Below are 18,497 nucleotides of genomic sequence, written 5' to 3'. Positions count from 1 at the left end.
TTGTAAAGCTGGTTTGGTGGTGCTGAATTCTCTTAGCTTTTCCTTTCTGTAAAGGTTTTAATTTCTATGTTGAATCTGAATGAGATCCTTTCTGGGTAGAGTAATCTTGGTTGTAGGTTTTTCCGTTTCATCACTTTAAATATGTCCTGCCAGTCCCTTCTGGCTTGAAGAGTTTCTGCTGAAAGATCAGCTCTTAACCTCATGGGGATTCCCTTGTGTGTTATTTGTTGTTTTTCCCTTACTTCTTTTAATATATGTTCTTTGTATTTAATTTTTGATAGTTTGATTAATATGTGTCTTGGCATGTTTCTCCTTGGATTTATCCTGTATGGGACTCTGCCCTTCCTGGGCTTGATTGACTATTTCCTTTCCCATATTAGGGAAGTTTTCAACTATAATCTCTTCCAATATTTTCTAAGTCCCTTTTTCTCTTCTTATTCTGGGACCCCTATAATTCGAATGTTCGTGCATTTAATGTTGTCCCAGAGGCCTCTAAGACTGTCCTCAATTCTTCTCATATTTTTTCTTTATTCTGCTCTGTGGTAGTTATTTCCACTATTTTATCTTCCAGGTCACTTATCCGTTCTTCTGCCTCAGTTATTCTGCTTTTGATTCCCTCTAGTGAATTTTTAATTTCATTTATTGTGTTGTTCATCACTGTTTAGTTCACCCTTTATTTCTTCTAGGTCCTTGTTAAACATTTCTTGTATTTTCTCCATTCTGTTTCCAAGATTTTGAATCATCTTTACTGTCATTATTCTGAAATCTTTTTCAGGTATACTGCCTATTTCCTCTTCATTTGTTTGGTCTGGTGGGTTTTATCTTGCTCCTTCATCTGCTGTGTGTTTCTCTGTCTTCTCATTTTGCTTAGCTTATTCTGTTTGGGGTCTCCTTTTCGTCGGCTGCAGGTTCATAGTTCCCGTTGTTTTTGGTGTCTGCCCCCAGTGGCTAAGGTTGATTCAGTGGGCTGTGTAGGCTCCCTGGTGGAGGCGACTGTTGCCTGTGTTCTGGTGGAAGAGGCTGCATCCTATCTTTCTGATGGGCACGACCCCGTCTGGTGGTGTGTTTTGCAGTGTCTGTGAACCTATGTCTGTGAACTTATTTTGATTTTAGGCAGCCTCTCTGCTAATGGGTGGGGTTGTATTCCTATCTTGCTAGTTGTTTGGCATAGGGTGTCCAGCACTATAGCTTGCTGGCAGTTGAGTGGAGCTGGTTCTTAGTGTTGAGATGGAGATCTCTGGAAGATCTTTCACCCTTTGATATTACATTGGGCCGGGAGGTCTCTGGTAGTCCAATGTCCTGAACTCGGCTCTCCTACCTTGCAGGCTCAGGCCTGACACCTGGCTGGAGCACCAAGGCCATGTCAGCCACACAGATCGGAAGAAAGGGAGAAAAAAAAGAAAGAAAGAAAAAAAGAAAATAAAAGTTATTAAAATAAAATTTAAAAAATATTATTAAAAATAAAAAAAAAGAAAAAGAGAGAAAGAAGAGAGCAATGAAATCAATCAACAAATCTACCAGTGATAATAAGGTCTAAATACTAAATTAAGATAAAGATAAAACCAGAAACAAATTAGATGCAGAAAGCAAACCCCAAGTCTACATTTGCTCCCAAAGTCCACTGTCTTGGGATGATTCGTTGTTATTCAGGTATTCCACAGATGCAGGGTACATCATGTTGATTGTGGAGCTTTAATCCGCTGCTCCTGAGGCTGCTGGGAGAGATTTCCCTTTCTCTTCTTTGTTCACACAGCTCCTGAGGTTCAGCTTTGGATTTGGCCCCGCCGTTGCGTGTAGGTCACCTGAGGACGTCTGTTCTTTGCTCAGACAGGGTGGGGTTAAAGGAGCAGCTGATTCGGGGGCTCTGGCTCACTCGGGCCTGGGGGAGGGAAGGGTATGGAATGCGGGGCTAGCCTGAGGCAGCAGAGGCTGGCGTGACGTTGCACCAGCCTGAGGCTCACCGTGTGTTCTCCCGGGGAAGTTGTCCTTGGATCACAGGACCCTGGCAGTGGCGGGCTGCACAGGCTCCCCGGAAGGGGGGTGTGGATAGTGACCTTTGCTTGCACACAGGTTCTTGGTGGTGGCAGCAGCAGCCTTAGTGTCTCATGCCCGTCTCTGGTGTCCGCGCTGATAGCCACAGCTCGTGCTGTCTCTGGAGCTCGTTTAGGCGGTGCTGTGAATCCCCTCTTCTTGTGCACCCCGAAACAATGGTCTCTTGCCTCTTAGGCAGTTCCAGACTTTTTCCTGGACTCCCTTCCTGCTAGCTGTGGCACACTAGCCCCCTTCAGGCTGTGTTCACGCAGCCTACCCCAGTCCTCTCCCTGGGGTCTGACCTCTGAAGCTGGAGCCTCAGCTCCCAGCCTCCACCTGCCCCGGTGGGTGAGCAGACAAGCCTCTGGGGCTGGTGAGTGCTGGCCAGCATCGATCATCTGTGCAGGAAACTCTCCGCTTTGCCCTCTGCACCCCGTTGCTGCACTCTCCTCTGTGGCTTGAAATCTTCCCTCCCACCCACCCCCCCATCTCCACCAGTGAAGGGGCTTCCTAGTGTGTGGAAACTTCCTCTTTCGCAGCTCCCTCCCCGAGGTGCAGGTCCGTCCCTATTCTTTTGTCTCTGATTTTTTCTTTTCTCTTTTGCACTACTCAGGTACATGGGGATTTTCTTTCCTTTTGGGAAGTCTGAGGTCTTCTGCCTGCATTCAGTAGGTGTTCTGTAGGAGCTGTTCCACATGTAGATGTATTTTTGATGTATTTGTGGGGAGGAAGGTGATCTCCACGTCTTACGCCTCCACCATCTTTAGGCCCTCCCTCTGCAGGACTTTTAAAAGAGTGACTGTTGGACTTAGTACCTGCCTGGATCAGGAATGATAGAATGATCTATAAAATGATCACATTTAGAACTTTACTCTGGTATTAATCAGCTTAAGTTCTTATGAAGTGTAGTAACAAGTTCATTAGTTACAGTGTTGTGCTTGACATGGATTTGATCAATTGTTTCCCTATTTAAAAATCTTTCTTGTGGGAATCTTATTGTAAATTTGGGAATTTAATTCTAGTTAATTTTAAGAAGATTGACCATACCCTGTAACGGTGATCCAGTGGGGAATACAGGAACTCTTATAAATTGATCAAAATGTATTGGGCACATCAGTTTTGGGTGAGAATTTGGCTGTATTGCTGTTTAAAGTTGATAATACCATTTCCAGTGTCTATTGAGAGAAAAGTATTTAAACAAGTGCTGAGATTAATCTTATTGCTGCATGACTTGTAATAGCAAAAAGCAAAACTGAACATAGCTAGTTATAGCACTAGAGATCTTGTTAAATTATGATGTATCAATAGGACCGTATATTATACAGCCATTAAAAAAGACTCATGTAGGGACTTCCCTGGTGATCCAGTGGTTAAGACTCCACACTCCCAATGCAGGGGGCCCGGATTTGATCCCTGGTGGGGAACCAGATCTTGCATGCCGCAACTAAGAACCAGCACAGCCAAATAAATAAAGTTTAAAAGGAAAAAAAAAAAAAAGACTGAGGTGGTACTGTGTGTATTGACATGCTCAGATCTCTAAAATATGTTGTTAGATAAAAACATGCATGGAAAATATACAGAAAACACTTGAACCTGTAGTTATCTGTGAAGAGTGAGATGTGGAGGCCAGAGCATCTTCTCATTTTCACGTTTTTTAAAATAAATTTATTTATTTATTTTTGTCTGTGTTGGGTCTTCGTTACTGCACACGGGCTTTCTCTAGTTGTGGCGAGCGGGGCCTACTCTTCGTTGCAGTGTGCGGGCTTCTCATTGCGGTGGCTTCTTTTGTTGCAGAGCTCAGGCTCTAGGTGCGTGGGCTTCAGTAGTTGCGGCACGCGGGCTCACTAGTTGTGGCTCACGGGTTCTGGAGCACAGGCTCAATAGTTGTGGTGCACGGGCTTAGTTGCTCCGCAGCATGTGGGATCTTCCAGGATCAGGGCTTAAACCTGTGTCCCCTGCATTGGCAGGCAGATTCTCAACCACTGTGCCACCAGGGAAGCCCCTTCACGTGGTTTTTACAGTGACCATGTATAATTTTTTTTAATCAGTAAATAAAATGTACTGTTGTTCATCTACATGTAGTTGTCCTTTGATATTCTTTACGTTTACATTTTTATTTGAGCAGTGGTGTGGTCTTTTCTGAAAATTTTAAAACACTTTTAGAACCATTACAGTGAGTTTGTCTTCAGTATTACTGCTGAAGTGACTGCCCACTAATGTGAGGTTTGTGGTATCTTGTTATTATTATTATTTTAAATTTAGGGCCTCTAGAAAAGGAAACCAGATATATGTGGTGGGAGTTAAAAAACAAGACGTAAATCTATTTTAAATCTCTGCTGTACTGTTTTTCTATTTCAGTTACCTAGAAAAGTACGAGAAAGTTCATCATTTTGGGGAGGATGATGATGAGGTACCACCAGGCAATCCCAAACCACAGCTTCCTATTGGTGCAATTCCATCTTCCTACAATTACCAGCAACACAGTGTGTCAGGTAAATATCACTGGAAATGAACAAGGCATAGTTCCACAGTTTTGAATTAGGAAAATAGACATCGTCCAATGAATTGAATTGAACTAATTGGTATGAGGTCCCTTTCTGTCATAGCCTACATACAAGATTTTTAGTTGCAGGAATTTAGCGTTACAAATATATCTGTATTTTCAAGTGAAGTTTTAAAATTATTTCTTCGTCTAAAGATTAGTTTAACCTGAATAGTTACTAAAATGAGGAGAGGAAGGTCCTGTTAGGATTAGGGAAGCCAGAGGAGTACTCATAGCATCTAGATTTTCTACAATTCCTGCAATTCCCAGCACGGGAATTTCTCAGAAATGTTTCTTACTATTCAACTATTTTCCTGCTATGGTACCAGGGATTTAAGATTCTTTTCATTCATGTCATTCTTGTAATGGTTATAGAGGAATCTGCAGCTGAAAAGAACAGGACTCAAGTTGGAAATAATCAGGTTGAGAGTCTAATAAAGAGGTTCTTGAGACAGAATAGATGGGAGTTCCGTTGTTTGTGGCTCGGGGGGTTGAGACAGTGATACTTAGGAAGAGAGCTCTGAAGAGGTAAGCATCTCTTTTCTTTAATCACTAACATTTGGCCTGAAAAAGAGGAGATACATCTTTTTCAAGGGTATGTTCTTTATAAAATATACAGTTATCTAGATCTTTATTATTCTTCATTGGTACTAATACCAATCTCTTAGGTAATCCTTAGTTTTAAGCTCCCTTGTTTGTGCCAGTATCACTGATTTAAATTTTCCATTATCTATTTTCAGTTTCTTTCATGTTGAATTTGACTCTGTTTCTTCCCCAGTCAGCTGAGGAAACAGAATCTCCTAGAATCTGTGATCTCCGTTAGAAGAGGTTTTCATCTGATGCTTTTGTATAGTTGGGGCTTGGGAGGGGTGGTGGCAGTGGTGAGTGCAAACCAAATCTAGCTTTATCTTTAATGAGAAGTTATTACCTCAAGAACTACTGTTAAAAGGGAACATTTTAAGTCACCATGTAGAAGATCTTACTAATAGCTTAAGCTGATTAAATAAAATGGGGTGACTTGTTAGGTGATATGCTTCCTGTTTTTAAAAAGAGCTAATGACCATTGTCTAATTCAGGGATGTTATAGAGGGTATTCCTACATTGAATGAGACCTTGTACTAAAGACCTTTAAGACCATCTTGTAACTATGTTGTTCCTATATTTCATCAACAGCAGAACTGTCCATTCTTGTAGCTTAAATAGAGTTTGATGTCTATTCCATCTTCTCCATTTCTACATTAGATCTTGTTTAAAATGAAATTTTTTTCTGGATCAGTTTTTTTTTTTTTTTTTTTTTTTTTGTCCCTCTCCCCTAATTAAACATGATTTACTTCAAAAAAAAAAAGATAATTCTGGTATTTCAGAAGCCTAATGAAAGTCATTGATAGAGCTACACAATTTTTAAGGGAATGACAATTTCTTGATCTGGTGTTACAATAACTCCTTTCTGATATGCTATCATATGTCTGTCTTTTTTTTTTTAAGGAGAATCTGAGTAGTTATGTAACATATGTAACATGTTAGACAAAATCAGGATTGGGGACTTATGAAAGGAAAAAAAAAACTAGGACTTGCTGGGGAACATCAGACTACAATATATCTAATTCAAACTGAAAAGAGGTAGTGTTGCAGGGCAGCATTTATGAATTTGAAGGTGCTTTTTATTTTCTAGGAGGAGCCATAGCAACATTATGACAGTGTTCTAAAAATTAACATGACCATCAATATATAAAGCAAATCCTTCACTGATGATTCTTTTCAAATGCCATTAAGGAAATATAGTAAGCTTCATAGCTGTCAGTATATATGTGTGTGTCTGTTTGTGTGTGTGTAAATAAACACCAAAGTAGAATTACATGGTGGTAGATTAAGAGCTTTAGGAAATTTTAATAAGAATGTTTAAAAGATTTGTGTGTACATCTTTGATTATACAGCCTTACTCTTCTTATAGGTTTAGATTAATGTATTTGGATAAATGTATTTTATCTAGAGATGCTTATATTGTTGATATTAAGAAAAGGTATTCTAAAACAGTATTTTGAAACGTAATATAATAAATTGGCATTTAGTATGAAGTGCAATTCTACTCATAATTGTCATGATAGAATATTGTACATTGATAGAACATGGGACCAAATTTTCCTTTAAGGATACTGACGCCTTTTGCCCAGTGACTTGAAGTGGCCAAAAAAGTATTCATAGATTTTGCTTTGAATTAGTAAGTATTGGCATCAAAATATGGTCGTTTTATTTGCATAGTTTTTCATACTCTTCCATGCCATAAATACCTAATCTTTTTGTTTCCGTCTTTATTCTTTCTTCCTTGGTATTGATTTGGATACAGTCAGTTCTGCAGAATTGTAGTGTAGATTACTAAGGACTTTTTGTTCATCTTCTCTTACACTTTAAAATTAAAAAATTAATTAGTTTCTAAATTAAAGATTTTTAATTTATTTGCAATATCTTTAGCAGAAGAATTATGAAAGGCAAAATTGGTACATGACAACTCATTGAAATTAATAGAATTGCAGAATTTTAGAGCTAGTAAGGATTTTAGTGATCATTTAATCCAATTCAATCATTTCCGTCAAAGGAGACCAAGCACCCTATCCATTCGCATTTTTGTTATGTAAATTTGGGAGAGATTATACAGGAAGATGTATTATTTTAGTTTTATCAGTTGTATTTGAGCAAAAATTTTCCTTTACATGTCCCATATTCTTATAGACATTTGAACTACAGCAATCACTGCCAGTATCAATGGAAAGAATGTACTGTCTAGTATCTTTAATGTAAACAGCGCTCCAGGAACAATTATCCCTTTCCTCTAAACTGAAAACAAAGAGATTACCTCAGATTAAATTAGTTTGTCAGCAGTGATGCGTTAGTATAAACATTGAGTTAAGACTGTTGAAAATTTCCGATCCCATTCACATTATAACATTGTAGCTATTTAATCATACCTCCTTGGGGATGGGAAGGGAGGCTCTTAAAATCTTGTAAGCATTTTCTCATATATTATCATAGGAATCTTTACCAAGCCTCATATAATTAGAGGACTTTTCATAATTATCATATTTATTCATCTTATTTTAATTGGAGATGACTTTTGGCAAAGTCATTCACGTAAGGATGTATTGAATTGAGTATATGATGGCATCTGTTATTCTTCAGTAGCAAACAGAACAATTCCAAGATCATATTGAAAGCACATAAAGAAGACTGTGACAGATGTTGAATATAGGTTCCAATTTGTTTTCTGTTGAAGAGACTTGCATGAAAATTTTGTGGAATCTAAAAACTTAATTATTGCTGAGACTTGGCATCTCATGATCAATTCCACTGTGCGGTATAGAAATAGCAAAATCCCTATATTCACGGAAGTTATGTTACATTTTCCCCAGATATTTATGTTATTTATAAGAAATTTTACTTTTCAAGATTATAAAAAATGAACAACATATTATTGTTCAACCTTAAATATTATAAAGAATCGGAGTCTTATTCATTTATAAGTGTATTGTGATACTTCTTATTGGAGAAATTCCTAGAATATTTTAGAATTGAAGAGGTGTCTCAGATATCTACATTGGGAAATGAAGAAATTTCTTCCATGATTTTCTTCTGTGGCATGTTGTGACAATAGATTCCTACTTGCATTCCATTTAGTGACATTTTAAAAAGGTTTTTTTTCAAATCCATATTTTTCTGAAATGTTTCATCTAGCAGTTTTCTAACTCTTGTTTCTTGCCTTTTCTCATTAAACTAATTAGATCTTTATGTGAAAAATGTACTAGGGGTATATGTCTCAGGACGTAGCTGCCAAGGCCTAAACTGCACCAATTAAGAGTCAGTATTTCTAGAAATATAACATTTTCTAATATGTATATATTATGAGTATAAAATATATTAGTGTTCTGTAATCCCATCTTCTCTACCTTCAAAGTTCTAAAAATGTTCTAATTCTCCTACATAAAATCTTAGTTAGGAAAAGATTTGTTAGGACACAAAAGCATGAACTGTAGAGGTAGAAATTTATAAATCACACTTCATCAAAATTAAAACTTCTCTTTCAAGACATTGTTAAGAAAATGAAAAGGTAAACCATTCACTATCTGGGAGAGAATATTTACAAAATAAATATTAGATAAGTGACTCATATTCAGAATATTTTAAACTGACAGTATTAAGTGCCGACAAGGATGTACAGCACCAGGAACTCTCTCATACATCGCTGGTGGAAAGACAGAATGTTACCACCACTTTGGAAAACAGTTTCACAGTTTCTTGCAAAGTTAAACATACACTTTGTATGACCCAGCAATCCAAGAGAAATGAAGAAATATGTCCGCACAAAGTCCTGTATGTGAATGTTTACAGCAACTGTATTCAGAAGTGCCAAAAACTGGACACAGTCCAAATGTCCTTCAACTAGGGAATGGATAAACAAATTATGTTACAGCCATACTATGGCAGTAAAAAGGAACCAACTATTGATACACACATCAAAATGGATACTAACCTCAAAAGCATTTTGCTAAATGAAATAAATCAGGCACAAAAAGATATATATTGTGTGATTCTGTTTAATTGGCATTTTGAAATAAAGTAGATCAGTGGTTGTTTATGGATAGAAGAGAGGATCAACTACAAAGGAGCATAAGGAAACTTCTTTGGGGTGATAGAAATGCTCTCTATCTCCATTGTGGTTGTGGTTAAGACTATCAAAAACTCATAGAACTGTAGAACTAAAAAGCATGAATTTTACATATTATGTGGCAACAAATCTGACCTAAACAAGTAATAATCCTCCCAAAATTGGGTAAAGAAGGTTGGCAGCGTGTTTAGAAACATGATATTGTTAAAAATTTGAAAGGAACCAGTCTTTCTGGTTTATAGTATTTAAAAATTGGAGTAAGTCCCTTGAAATACAAGAATAAAAAATGTAGACAAGGTAAATTAAAATACAATAGTAATTTCGCAATGATATCCAACAGAATATGTACATTTTTTATGTTTTAATACTTTTTGAGGAATGTAATTTTCACTTAAGTTTAGAAAGTTGAACTCTAAACTTCTACTCAGTTTATATTTTATAAAAGAAAACAAACTTCTGTCCTGTATTCAGAAGATATTAACCATAAAAGGTTTCTAATCCTTGATATACTTAACAGTGTTTTCGTTTTTGTCTTTGTTAGATTATCTGCGTCAAAGTTATGGGCTGTCTATGGACTTCAATTCGCCAAATGATTATAATAAATTGGTGCTTTCACTATTATCTGGACTCCCAAATGAAGTGGACTTTGCTATTAATGTATGCACTCTCCTATCAAATGAAAGCAAACATGTCATGCAACTTGAAAAAGACCCTAAAATCATCACTTTATTGCTTGCTAATGCCGGGGTGTTTGATGACAGTAAGTTTTAGCCTTAATGTTTTGTATAATCATTGTATTAAAGGTGTTATAGATTTTTTTTAAAGGCTTTTAAGGGGGAAAGTACTTTTTATTAGGCAATATACTAGCATTCTTTATTTCCTTTTGTTATATTAAATGTATTATTATTATTTTAATTAATTAATTTATGGCTGTGTTGGCTCTTCGTTTCTGTGCGAGAGCTTTCTCTAGTTGTGGCAAGCGGGGGCCTCTCTTCATCGTGGTGCGCGGGCCTCTCACTATCGCAGCCTCTCTTGTTGCGGAGCACAGGCTCCAGACGCACAGGCTCAGTAATTGTGGCTCACGGGGCTAGTTGCTCCGCGGCATGTGGGATCTTCCCAGACCAGGGCTCGAACCCATGTTCCCTGCATTGGCAGGCAGATTCTCATCTACTGCACCACCAGGGAAGCCCGATATTAAATGTATTATTTAAAATAATGAATGTTTGGATTTTTTTTAACCTTATATATTTGAATAATAAAAGCCTCACTAGAGCTTTTGAAATTAAAATGCTGTATTTTTCTTATAGTAAATGTGGGTTTGTTGATTTGAGAAAATTGTTTGATACAAAATTCTGATAGCGAAAAATAGGACCTGGAAGAAATTGTTTTCTGAAGTCTGTTTCTGCTGGTGTGTAGTTATAATTTTTAACTAAACAATTTAGGTCAATGAATTTGAAAATTTGCTGCATAAATAAACAAAATAAGAATGATCAAATATTTCATATTTTTTTACTCGTAGGATTTGTTATTTGTAGGTTTTTATAAATCACGTTCTTTGTTTTCTGTGTAATTATCTCAAATCTAGGTTACTTTTCAGACCAAATTGCTCAATTCTTTAATTGAGCAATTTAACTAGCAATCCCTAGTTTAATAGGGATTTAGAAAATATGTTTTAAAATTTTTTCCTGCTATAGTTTTTCTTTTTAAAATATTCTATGTCAGCTGAATGTTATTGACATAAAATTTTTTCTTGCTTCTCAACCCTCCTTCTACCCCAATACCATGTAACTTCTTTTGTCAGAAGTATATTCTATTAATGGATTAAGGTATTGATATATTTTGAAATTATCATATAGGAAACTATATAGAACAGTAGATATAGTCTGAGAATTTCATGTAATATTTCATAGGTTCATGAGTATTTTTATGTTTAAACAGTGATGTGTTTGCAAATGAGTTCATTTTTCTGTAATTTGGGTCAGTAGTATAATTTTCAAACATACTTTTATTTGGGATTATCTAAGTAGGATTCCTTTGTTGTTGTTGTTGTTGCTGTTGTTGTTGTTGTTGGCCCTGCCCCACGGCTTGTGGGATCTTAGTTCCCTGACCAGGGATTGAACCAGTCCCTTAGTTCCCTGACCAGGGATTGAACCAGTCCCTCGGCAGTGAGAGCACGGAGTCCTAACCACTGGACCACCAGGGAATTTCCTAAGTAGGAGTCCTTACAATTTGACATGTACTTATTTTGTATGAAGACATTTTGAAATTAAACAAAAGTGAAAATGAGTTTCTTACCCTGCCAGAAACTATTCTTGGTTACTTGGAGGAGGAAAAAAGATTAGCACTTATCAGTTTGTATTGTAACTTTGAAGATCTAAATTTGGTAGATTTCCATCTCACTCTCATTTTCTTTGCTTCCTGATATTTCATTTTGATCTTTTAAAGACATTTTTCAGCATTTAATATAGAATGGTTTAAAATTGTTTCACATTTTTTTAGAAATCTTAAAATGAAGTTTTTAAAAATAGTAAATATTCTCAGACCAGAATAATTTTAGTGAATTCTTACCATTTAATCATTGAATAAGAATTACATTTGTATATATGATAAAAGTGAGCTTACCAGCTTTGATGCACTGAGGCATGACATTCTTTATACCCAGTTTATCTTCTTGCATTTTTTAGCGTTTTTGTTTATCTCAGACTAAATTATTATGTAGAGTAGCAATCTAAAACATTAATAATTTAGCAAATGCTGTTTAACGGATGTTTCTTTTATTTCAACAGTTAGAAGTTTAGAGTTCCAGAGTACATAGGGACTTTATGAAGACCGTATACTTAAAACAGTGGTTTTACATTATGAAAATAATTCTTTTGAGTTTGAAGATTAGGATATATTTGATTATGGGCATATTTCATAAGGCTCTTGAGAGGTTTTGAATTATTTTAGGGCATGGAATTTTAATTGAGAGAAAATGTAGATACCACTTTCCTTGAAGGTGTGTAATGTTTATACATATATGTATTTGAAGAAGTATAATAAAAATTCCATGTGACAAAAATTTAATTTTTCCATCTTACATTTCCATTCAGTATTTTTTTCCCAGTGAAGTTTTTCTTTATAAGGTTTTCTTCACGACAAACAAAATTTTGTCTCTTTTAGTAGGGTGTGGACTTCATTTTTCTGATTCAGTTGCTACGTCTATATAAATTTGATGTTTTATGAAATTCTTCTTTAGGTCACTGTAGTTAAATTTATTTATTAAAAACTTCAAATCTGTTCTTTATATCATGTCCCCATGATCCTAATATCAATATAATGTTAAACTGTTTCCATTCCTCACCCTTATTAGTACTTTTTCAATGAATAGTCTTATTCTAACCTAAGTACTTTACAACTTTAACTCAATATTAAGTAAAAATATTAGATCTATACTTAAAGGTGTGATAAGACTGCAAACATTCATTAAATCTTTTACAACAGAAAATATATCCATATGTTATGCATGTCACAGCACATCAATTTAAGGAGATTTACTTTTGTTTTTTTAAAGAATTACATTCTAGTTTTTCTGTTAAAAATTGCCAATACATAGTTTTCTCTCTGCATTTGAAAACCAATAGCTTTCATTACAGAATACAGATAATTACAGGTAGTTGATGAAAGTACCTACCTAATTTTTAAAGGTAGATGCCTATTGTGTCACAGGTTAGACATTTGTATTATACAACTTTACTGTCTCGTCCTGTAACTGACAAAATGAGTTAGCAACGCAGAGGAGAGAAAAGCGATATGTATCTATATACCTTAACCTCTGTTGTCCGGAGGGGGCAGGGTGTTATTAAGAAGCTTTTGAAAATAGATGGTTTGACTTTGCTATTGATAACTTTATCAAGAAATACAAACAAGCTATAGCTGAGAATGTTTCCTAAAGGAGATTTCATTGTGGGAATTATTCCCAAAGAATGCCTTGTCCACTAATATTTCAAATATGAATTACATAATTCTTTTTGAAATGACTATGAAGATTTAAAGTTATAACAGTTTGGCAATCTAATAGCAGTAGCATCAATTTGACTTTTTAATATGTTTCTCTTCTACAAATGAAAACTAATGCAGAGTAACTATTACAGTACCCTCATTTTTTTCTTATTGTCTGTATAACTATTATGAAAGTGAGTTGTGTATTTTTAGATTTTAGTGACATAAACTTTCTTTAAATTCTATAATTTAAAAAAACAGTATTTCAAAAGAAATTATCATGACTTTTTATCATTTATTATGAAACAATTTTTAATGAACAAGGTATCCTAAAATGTAGTTTTACTGTTTTTCCAAACCTACCTATTAAGGAACTAAGTGAAAGAAATAATTTCATTTTACTGAATACACTATTATTCTTTTAGCTTTAGGATCCTTTTCTACTGTATTTGGAGAAGAATGGAAGGAGAAGACTGATAGAGATTTTGTTAAGGTAATTCACGTAAAGTAAAATATTGAACCACTGAATTACATGTAGCCAAGGGCCAAGGGTCAATGGTTGCTTATTTTATATACAAATTGTGATTAACTTGAGTAAAAAATTGTTTAGAATAGCTAATAAACAGAAGTAAAGTTTTTAGTTATCATACATAGATTTCTGAGAATGATAAATCTGTAATAAAAGCAGTAAATCAAAGGATACCCAGACTGTGAGTAGCAGTCCTGGTAATTTCCTTAGGATTCTTTTTCAGTTCACTTAATCACTCTTCAGCTGTGTCTAATATGCCACTTGATTTGTTTGTTAAGTTTTATTATAGTGACTGTTTTAATTTCTAGAAATTCTCATTGTATTTTTTCAAATTTTCCCTTTTTGATCTCCTTTTATAATTTTTAAAATATATATTTAAAATATCATTTTATTAATATAATTAAATTATATATTAAATATATGATATATAAACATGAATATATCATATATTTTATATGTAAAATATAAATGAAAGCTTAAAGATATGTACATATACACATACCTGATAATGCTAATGTCTAAGCCTCCTGCAACTCTAATTCTGCTGATACTGACTTGGTGGATTATTCCTTTGTGTTTTATAATGTTGGTTTATAAATTTCAGCAATTTCTTTCTGTAGGATTTTTGTACAGATTGGTTGGAGAGTATTTCTTCACTTCTGTGTTGCTTTTGCCAGTCACTTGAAAGGAAATACTGATCAGAATGACTTTATATTAATTTTTTTATTGGAGATTTTTCTGATTACTCTGATGGTAAAAACAAATCCATGGGAGATGTGGAGCAGTCTAGTGGTGAACATATCATGGATTGTTTTTAACTGAAAGCTCACGCAGAGACAGTCAATCCCTTTTGTCTCCCTTTCTTAGGGTAGTAAACCTTCAAATTTCCCACCATGATATGGAGTTGCATTTTTAATTCCCAGTTTTACAAGCTCACCAAAGTTTTATATTCTGTCCTTACCCCACCCACTAAAAGCCAAGTCTCTTGATTGTAGTTAAGCAGATAATTTCTGTAACTCCAGAAAACTGGTGAGTAAAATGTACGATGCACAAAAAAGTACACTAAAGTAACACATGCAATCACAATGGGGAATGTGTTTGTCAGTATAGTCACTAAATCACATGAAATCAAGAAGACACCAATATGTTGAAGATGAATAGATGATCACCTCTGTTTTCATTAATTTCTGCTATTTATATTTTATTCTCATACTGTATTCTTTGGGTTTAAGTTTCTTCACTTTTTCTAATTTCTTGAGCTGGTGCTTACAGTTATTGATTTTTTAAAAATTTTTTCTAATATATACATTTGAAGCCATAAAATTCCATCCAAGCACACATTTAACTTTATACTTCCAATTTTGATATTTCATGTTTTTATTATAACTCATTTTAAAATATCTTCATATTTCCATTATGATTTTCTCTCTGAAACATGGATTATTTAGAAGGGAATTTTCTTAATTTCCAAAAACATGAAAAATTTTCTAGTTTCCTTTTCTTAATATCTAACTGTATTTCAGTATGTTCAGAGAAACATACTCTGTATAATTTTAAACCTTTGAAATGTTTTCACCCTTTATTTGGTAGCTTAGCATTGATCAGATTTTATAAGCACTCCATGTGTATTTGAAAATAACATATACAGGCATATCTTGCTTTATTGCCCTTCACTTTATTGTGCTTTGCAGATACATTTTTACAACTTTAAGGTTTGTGGCAACCTTGCGATGAGCAAGTTTATCAGTGCCATTTTTCCAACAGCATTTGCTCATTTCATGTCTATGTGTCCATTTTGGTAATTCTCAATATTTCAAACTTTTTCATTATTATTTTATTATTATTATATTTGTTTTGGTCATCTGTGATCAGTCATCTTTGATTTTACTACTGTGACTCACTGAAGGTTCAGATGATGGTTACCATTTTTTTAGCAATAAAGTATTTCCTATTCAAGGTATGTACACTGTTTTTTTAGGCATAATGCTGTTGCACACTTCATAGACTACAGTGTAGTATAAACGTAACTTTTATATGCACTGGGAAACCAAATTTGTGCTGACTCACTTTATTACGATGTTCATTTTATTGCGATGGTCTGGAACTGAATCTGCAATATCTTCAAGGTATGCCTGTATTCTGAAGTTGTTGGGTGTAAGTTTCTATATATGTCAGTTAAGCCAACACAGTTAATAATTTTTTTGTTTGTTTTTGTTTTTTTGGGTTTTTTTTGCGGTACGCGGGCCTCTCACTGCTGTGGCCTCCCCCGCCGCGGAGCACAGGCTCCGGACGCGCATGCTCAGCGGCCATGGCCCACGGGCCCAGCCGCTCCATGGCACGTGGGATCCTCCCGAACCGGGGCACGAACCTGCGCCCCCTGCACCAGCAGGCAGACTCTCAACCACTGCGCCACCAGGGAAGCCCCAGTTAATCATTTTCTAAAAAATTTTTTATTGGAGTATAGTTGATATACAATGTTTTGTTAGTTTCAGCTATACAGCAAAATGAATCTTTTATACATATACATATATCCATTCTTTTTTAGATTTTTTTCCCATATAGGTTATTACAGAATATTGAGTAGAGTTCTCTGTGCTATTCAGTAGGTCCTTTTTAGTTACCTATTTTATATATAATAGTGTGTATATGTTAATCCCAATCTCCTAATTTATACCCACCCCCCCCGCTTTTGATTTTGGTAACCATAAGCTTGTTTTCTACATCTGTGACTCTTTCTGTTTTGTAAATAAGTTTGTTTGTACCGTTTTTTTTTAGATACCACATATAAGCGACATCATATGATATTTATCTTTCTTTGTCTGATTTACTTCACTTAGTATTATGATCTCTAGGTCCATCATGTTGCTGCAAATGACATTATTTCGTTCTTTTTTATGGCTGAGTAGTATTACATTATATATATGTACCACATTTTCTTTATCCATTCCTCTGTCGATGGTCATTTAGGTTGCTTTCATGTCTTGGCTATCGTAAATACTGCTGCAATGAACACTGGGGTTCATGTATCTTTTCAAATTATAGCAACACATTTAATCATGATACTTAATAGTTCCACGTCAGTACTGGATCTTTGTTTTTTTTTTTTATTTTGGGTATAGTTGTTTTACAGTGTTGTGTTAGTTCCTACTGTACAGCGAAGTGAAGTAGAGTTCCTTGTGCTATACAGCAGGTTCTTATTAGTTATCTATTTTATACATATTAGTGTATATATGTCAATCCCAATCTCCCAGTTCATCTCCCTTCCCCCCTCCCCCACTTTCCCCACTTGGTGTCCATACATTTGTTCTCTACATCTGTGTCTCTATTTCTGCATTGCAAACTGACTGTCATACAGAGTGAAGTACGTCAGAAAGAGAAAAACAAATATCTCATATTAACGCATATATGTGGAATCTAGAAAAACGGTACAGATGAACCAGTTCGCAAGCACTGGCTTTTTCAGCTGTTTATTTCTTCATTTATGAAGAGAGATATGTTAAAAGCACCCAGTTTGATCGAGGATGTGTTTCTTTCAGCTTATAGTTCTATAATAATTGTGTTTTTATATTTTGAGAATGGGCTATTTAGTGCACACAGGTATAGTTGTTACATCTTTCTGGTTAATTGAACATATTATAAAGCGTCCTTGTTACCTTTAAGTCTCCTTTATCCTTTTTTTTTGGTCTGATATCAATATAACTATCAGCTTCCATTTGGTTGGTGTTTATATAGTTCATATTTTTATTTTTATTTGTTTATTTTTTTTGTGGTACGCGGGCCTCTCACTGTTGGGGCCTCTCACTGTTGTGGCCTCTCCCATTGCGGAGCACAGGCTCCGGATGCACAGGCTCAGCGGCCGTGGCTCATGGGCCCAGTCGCTCTGCGGCATGTGGGATCTTCCCGGACTGCGGCACAAACCCGTGTCCCCTGCATCGGCAGGCAGACTCTCAACCACTGCACCACCAGGGAAGCCCTATATAGTTCATATTTTACTTTCAGTCTTTTTTATCCTTATAGGCGAATGTTTTTTTTGTAAATAACATATATTTCAGTTTTTTTTTTCCCGTGTGAAAAACTTTGGGTTTTTTTGTTTGTTTTGTTTTGTTTTGTTTTGTTTTTGCGGTACGCGGGCCTCTCACTGTTGTGGCCTCTCCCGTTGCGGAGCACAGGCTCCAGACGCACAGGCTCAGCGGCCATGGCTCACGGGTCCAGCCGCTCCGCGGCATGTGGGATCTTCCCAGACCAGGGCACGAACCCGTGTCCCCTGCATCGGCAGGTGGACTCTCAACCACTGCGCCACCAGGGAAGCCCAAAACTTTGTTTTTAAATTAGTGCATTTATTCCATTTACATTAAGTGTAATTTTGATACAGTTATGTTTAAATTTACCATGCTCTGAATTGGTTTCTATATGTCCTGCCTGTTCGGGTTTGTTTTCTTTCCTTCTCCTTTCTTACCGTTTTTGAATTGATTTGACTGAGTATTGTTTATTATTCAGTTTTCTTCCCACTTAGTTTTTACATATACTTTTTCTGTTTTCTCATTAGAGATTATATTTTAATCCTTACTAGTTTAATAAGTTAGTACTTTTACCTCTTCTTAGATAATTGCAGGGACAATAGAACAACTCCATCTCTGTTTTCTTATTTTTTGATTTATATACTACTTTTGTTGTGCATTATTCCATTTTTGTCAGAGAACATATTCTATATGACTTCAATCTTTTTTAAACTTATCAAGACTTGTTTTATGGCTCAG

At 35.4% G+C, this 18,497-nt stretch overlaps 1 protein-coding gene across 1 annotated transcript in view; it reads left to right on the top strand.

The window, feature by feature from the left end:
- The window catches only part of ARID2 (AT-rich interaction domain 2), a 168,911-nt gene that overhangs the window by 83,354 nt on the left and 67,060 nt on the right, over positions 1–18,497 (top strand). The window contains exons 4-6 of the mRNA XM_065887190.1: positions 4,390–4,523; positions 9,772–9,990; positions 13,637–13,704. Coding sequence (XP_065743262.1) covers positions 4,390–4,523; positions 9,772–9,990; positions 13,637–13,704 — 421 coding nt within the window. The remainder of the gene's footprint in view (positions 1–4,389; positions 4,524–9,771; positions 9,991–13,636; positions 13,705–18,497) is intronic.

This window comes from Phocoena phocoena, chromosome 11, assembly GCF_963924675.1.
Source record: "Phocoena phocoena chromosome 11, mPhoPho1.1, whole genome shotgun sequence".
Taxonomy (NCBI): Eukaryota; Metazoa; Chordata; class Mammalia; order Artiodactyla; family Phocoenidae; genus Phocoena; species Phocoena phocoena.
Note: the sequence above shows the minus strand (reverse complement) of the source record. Positions and strands in the feature narration are given on the sequence as shown.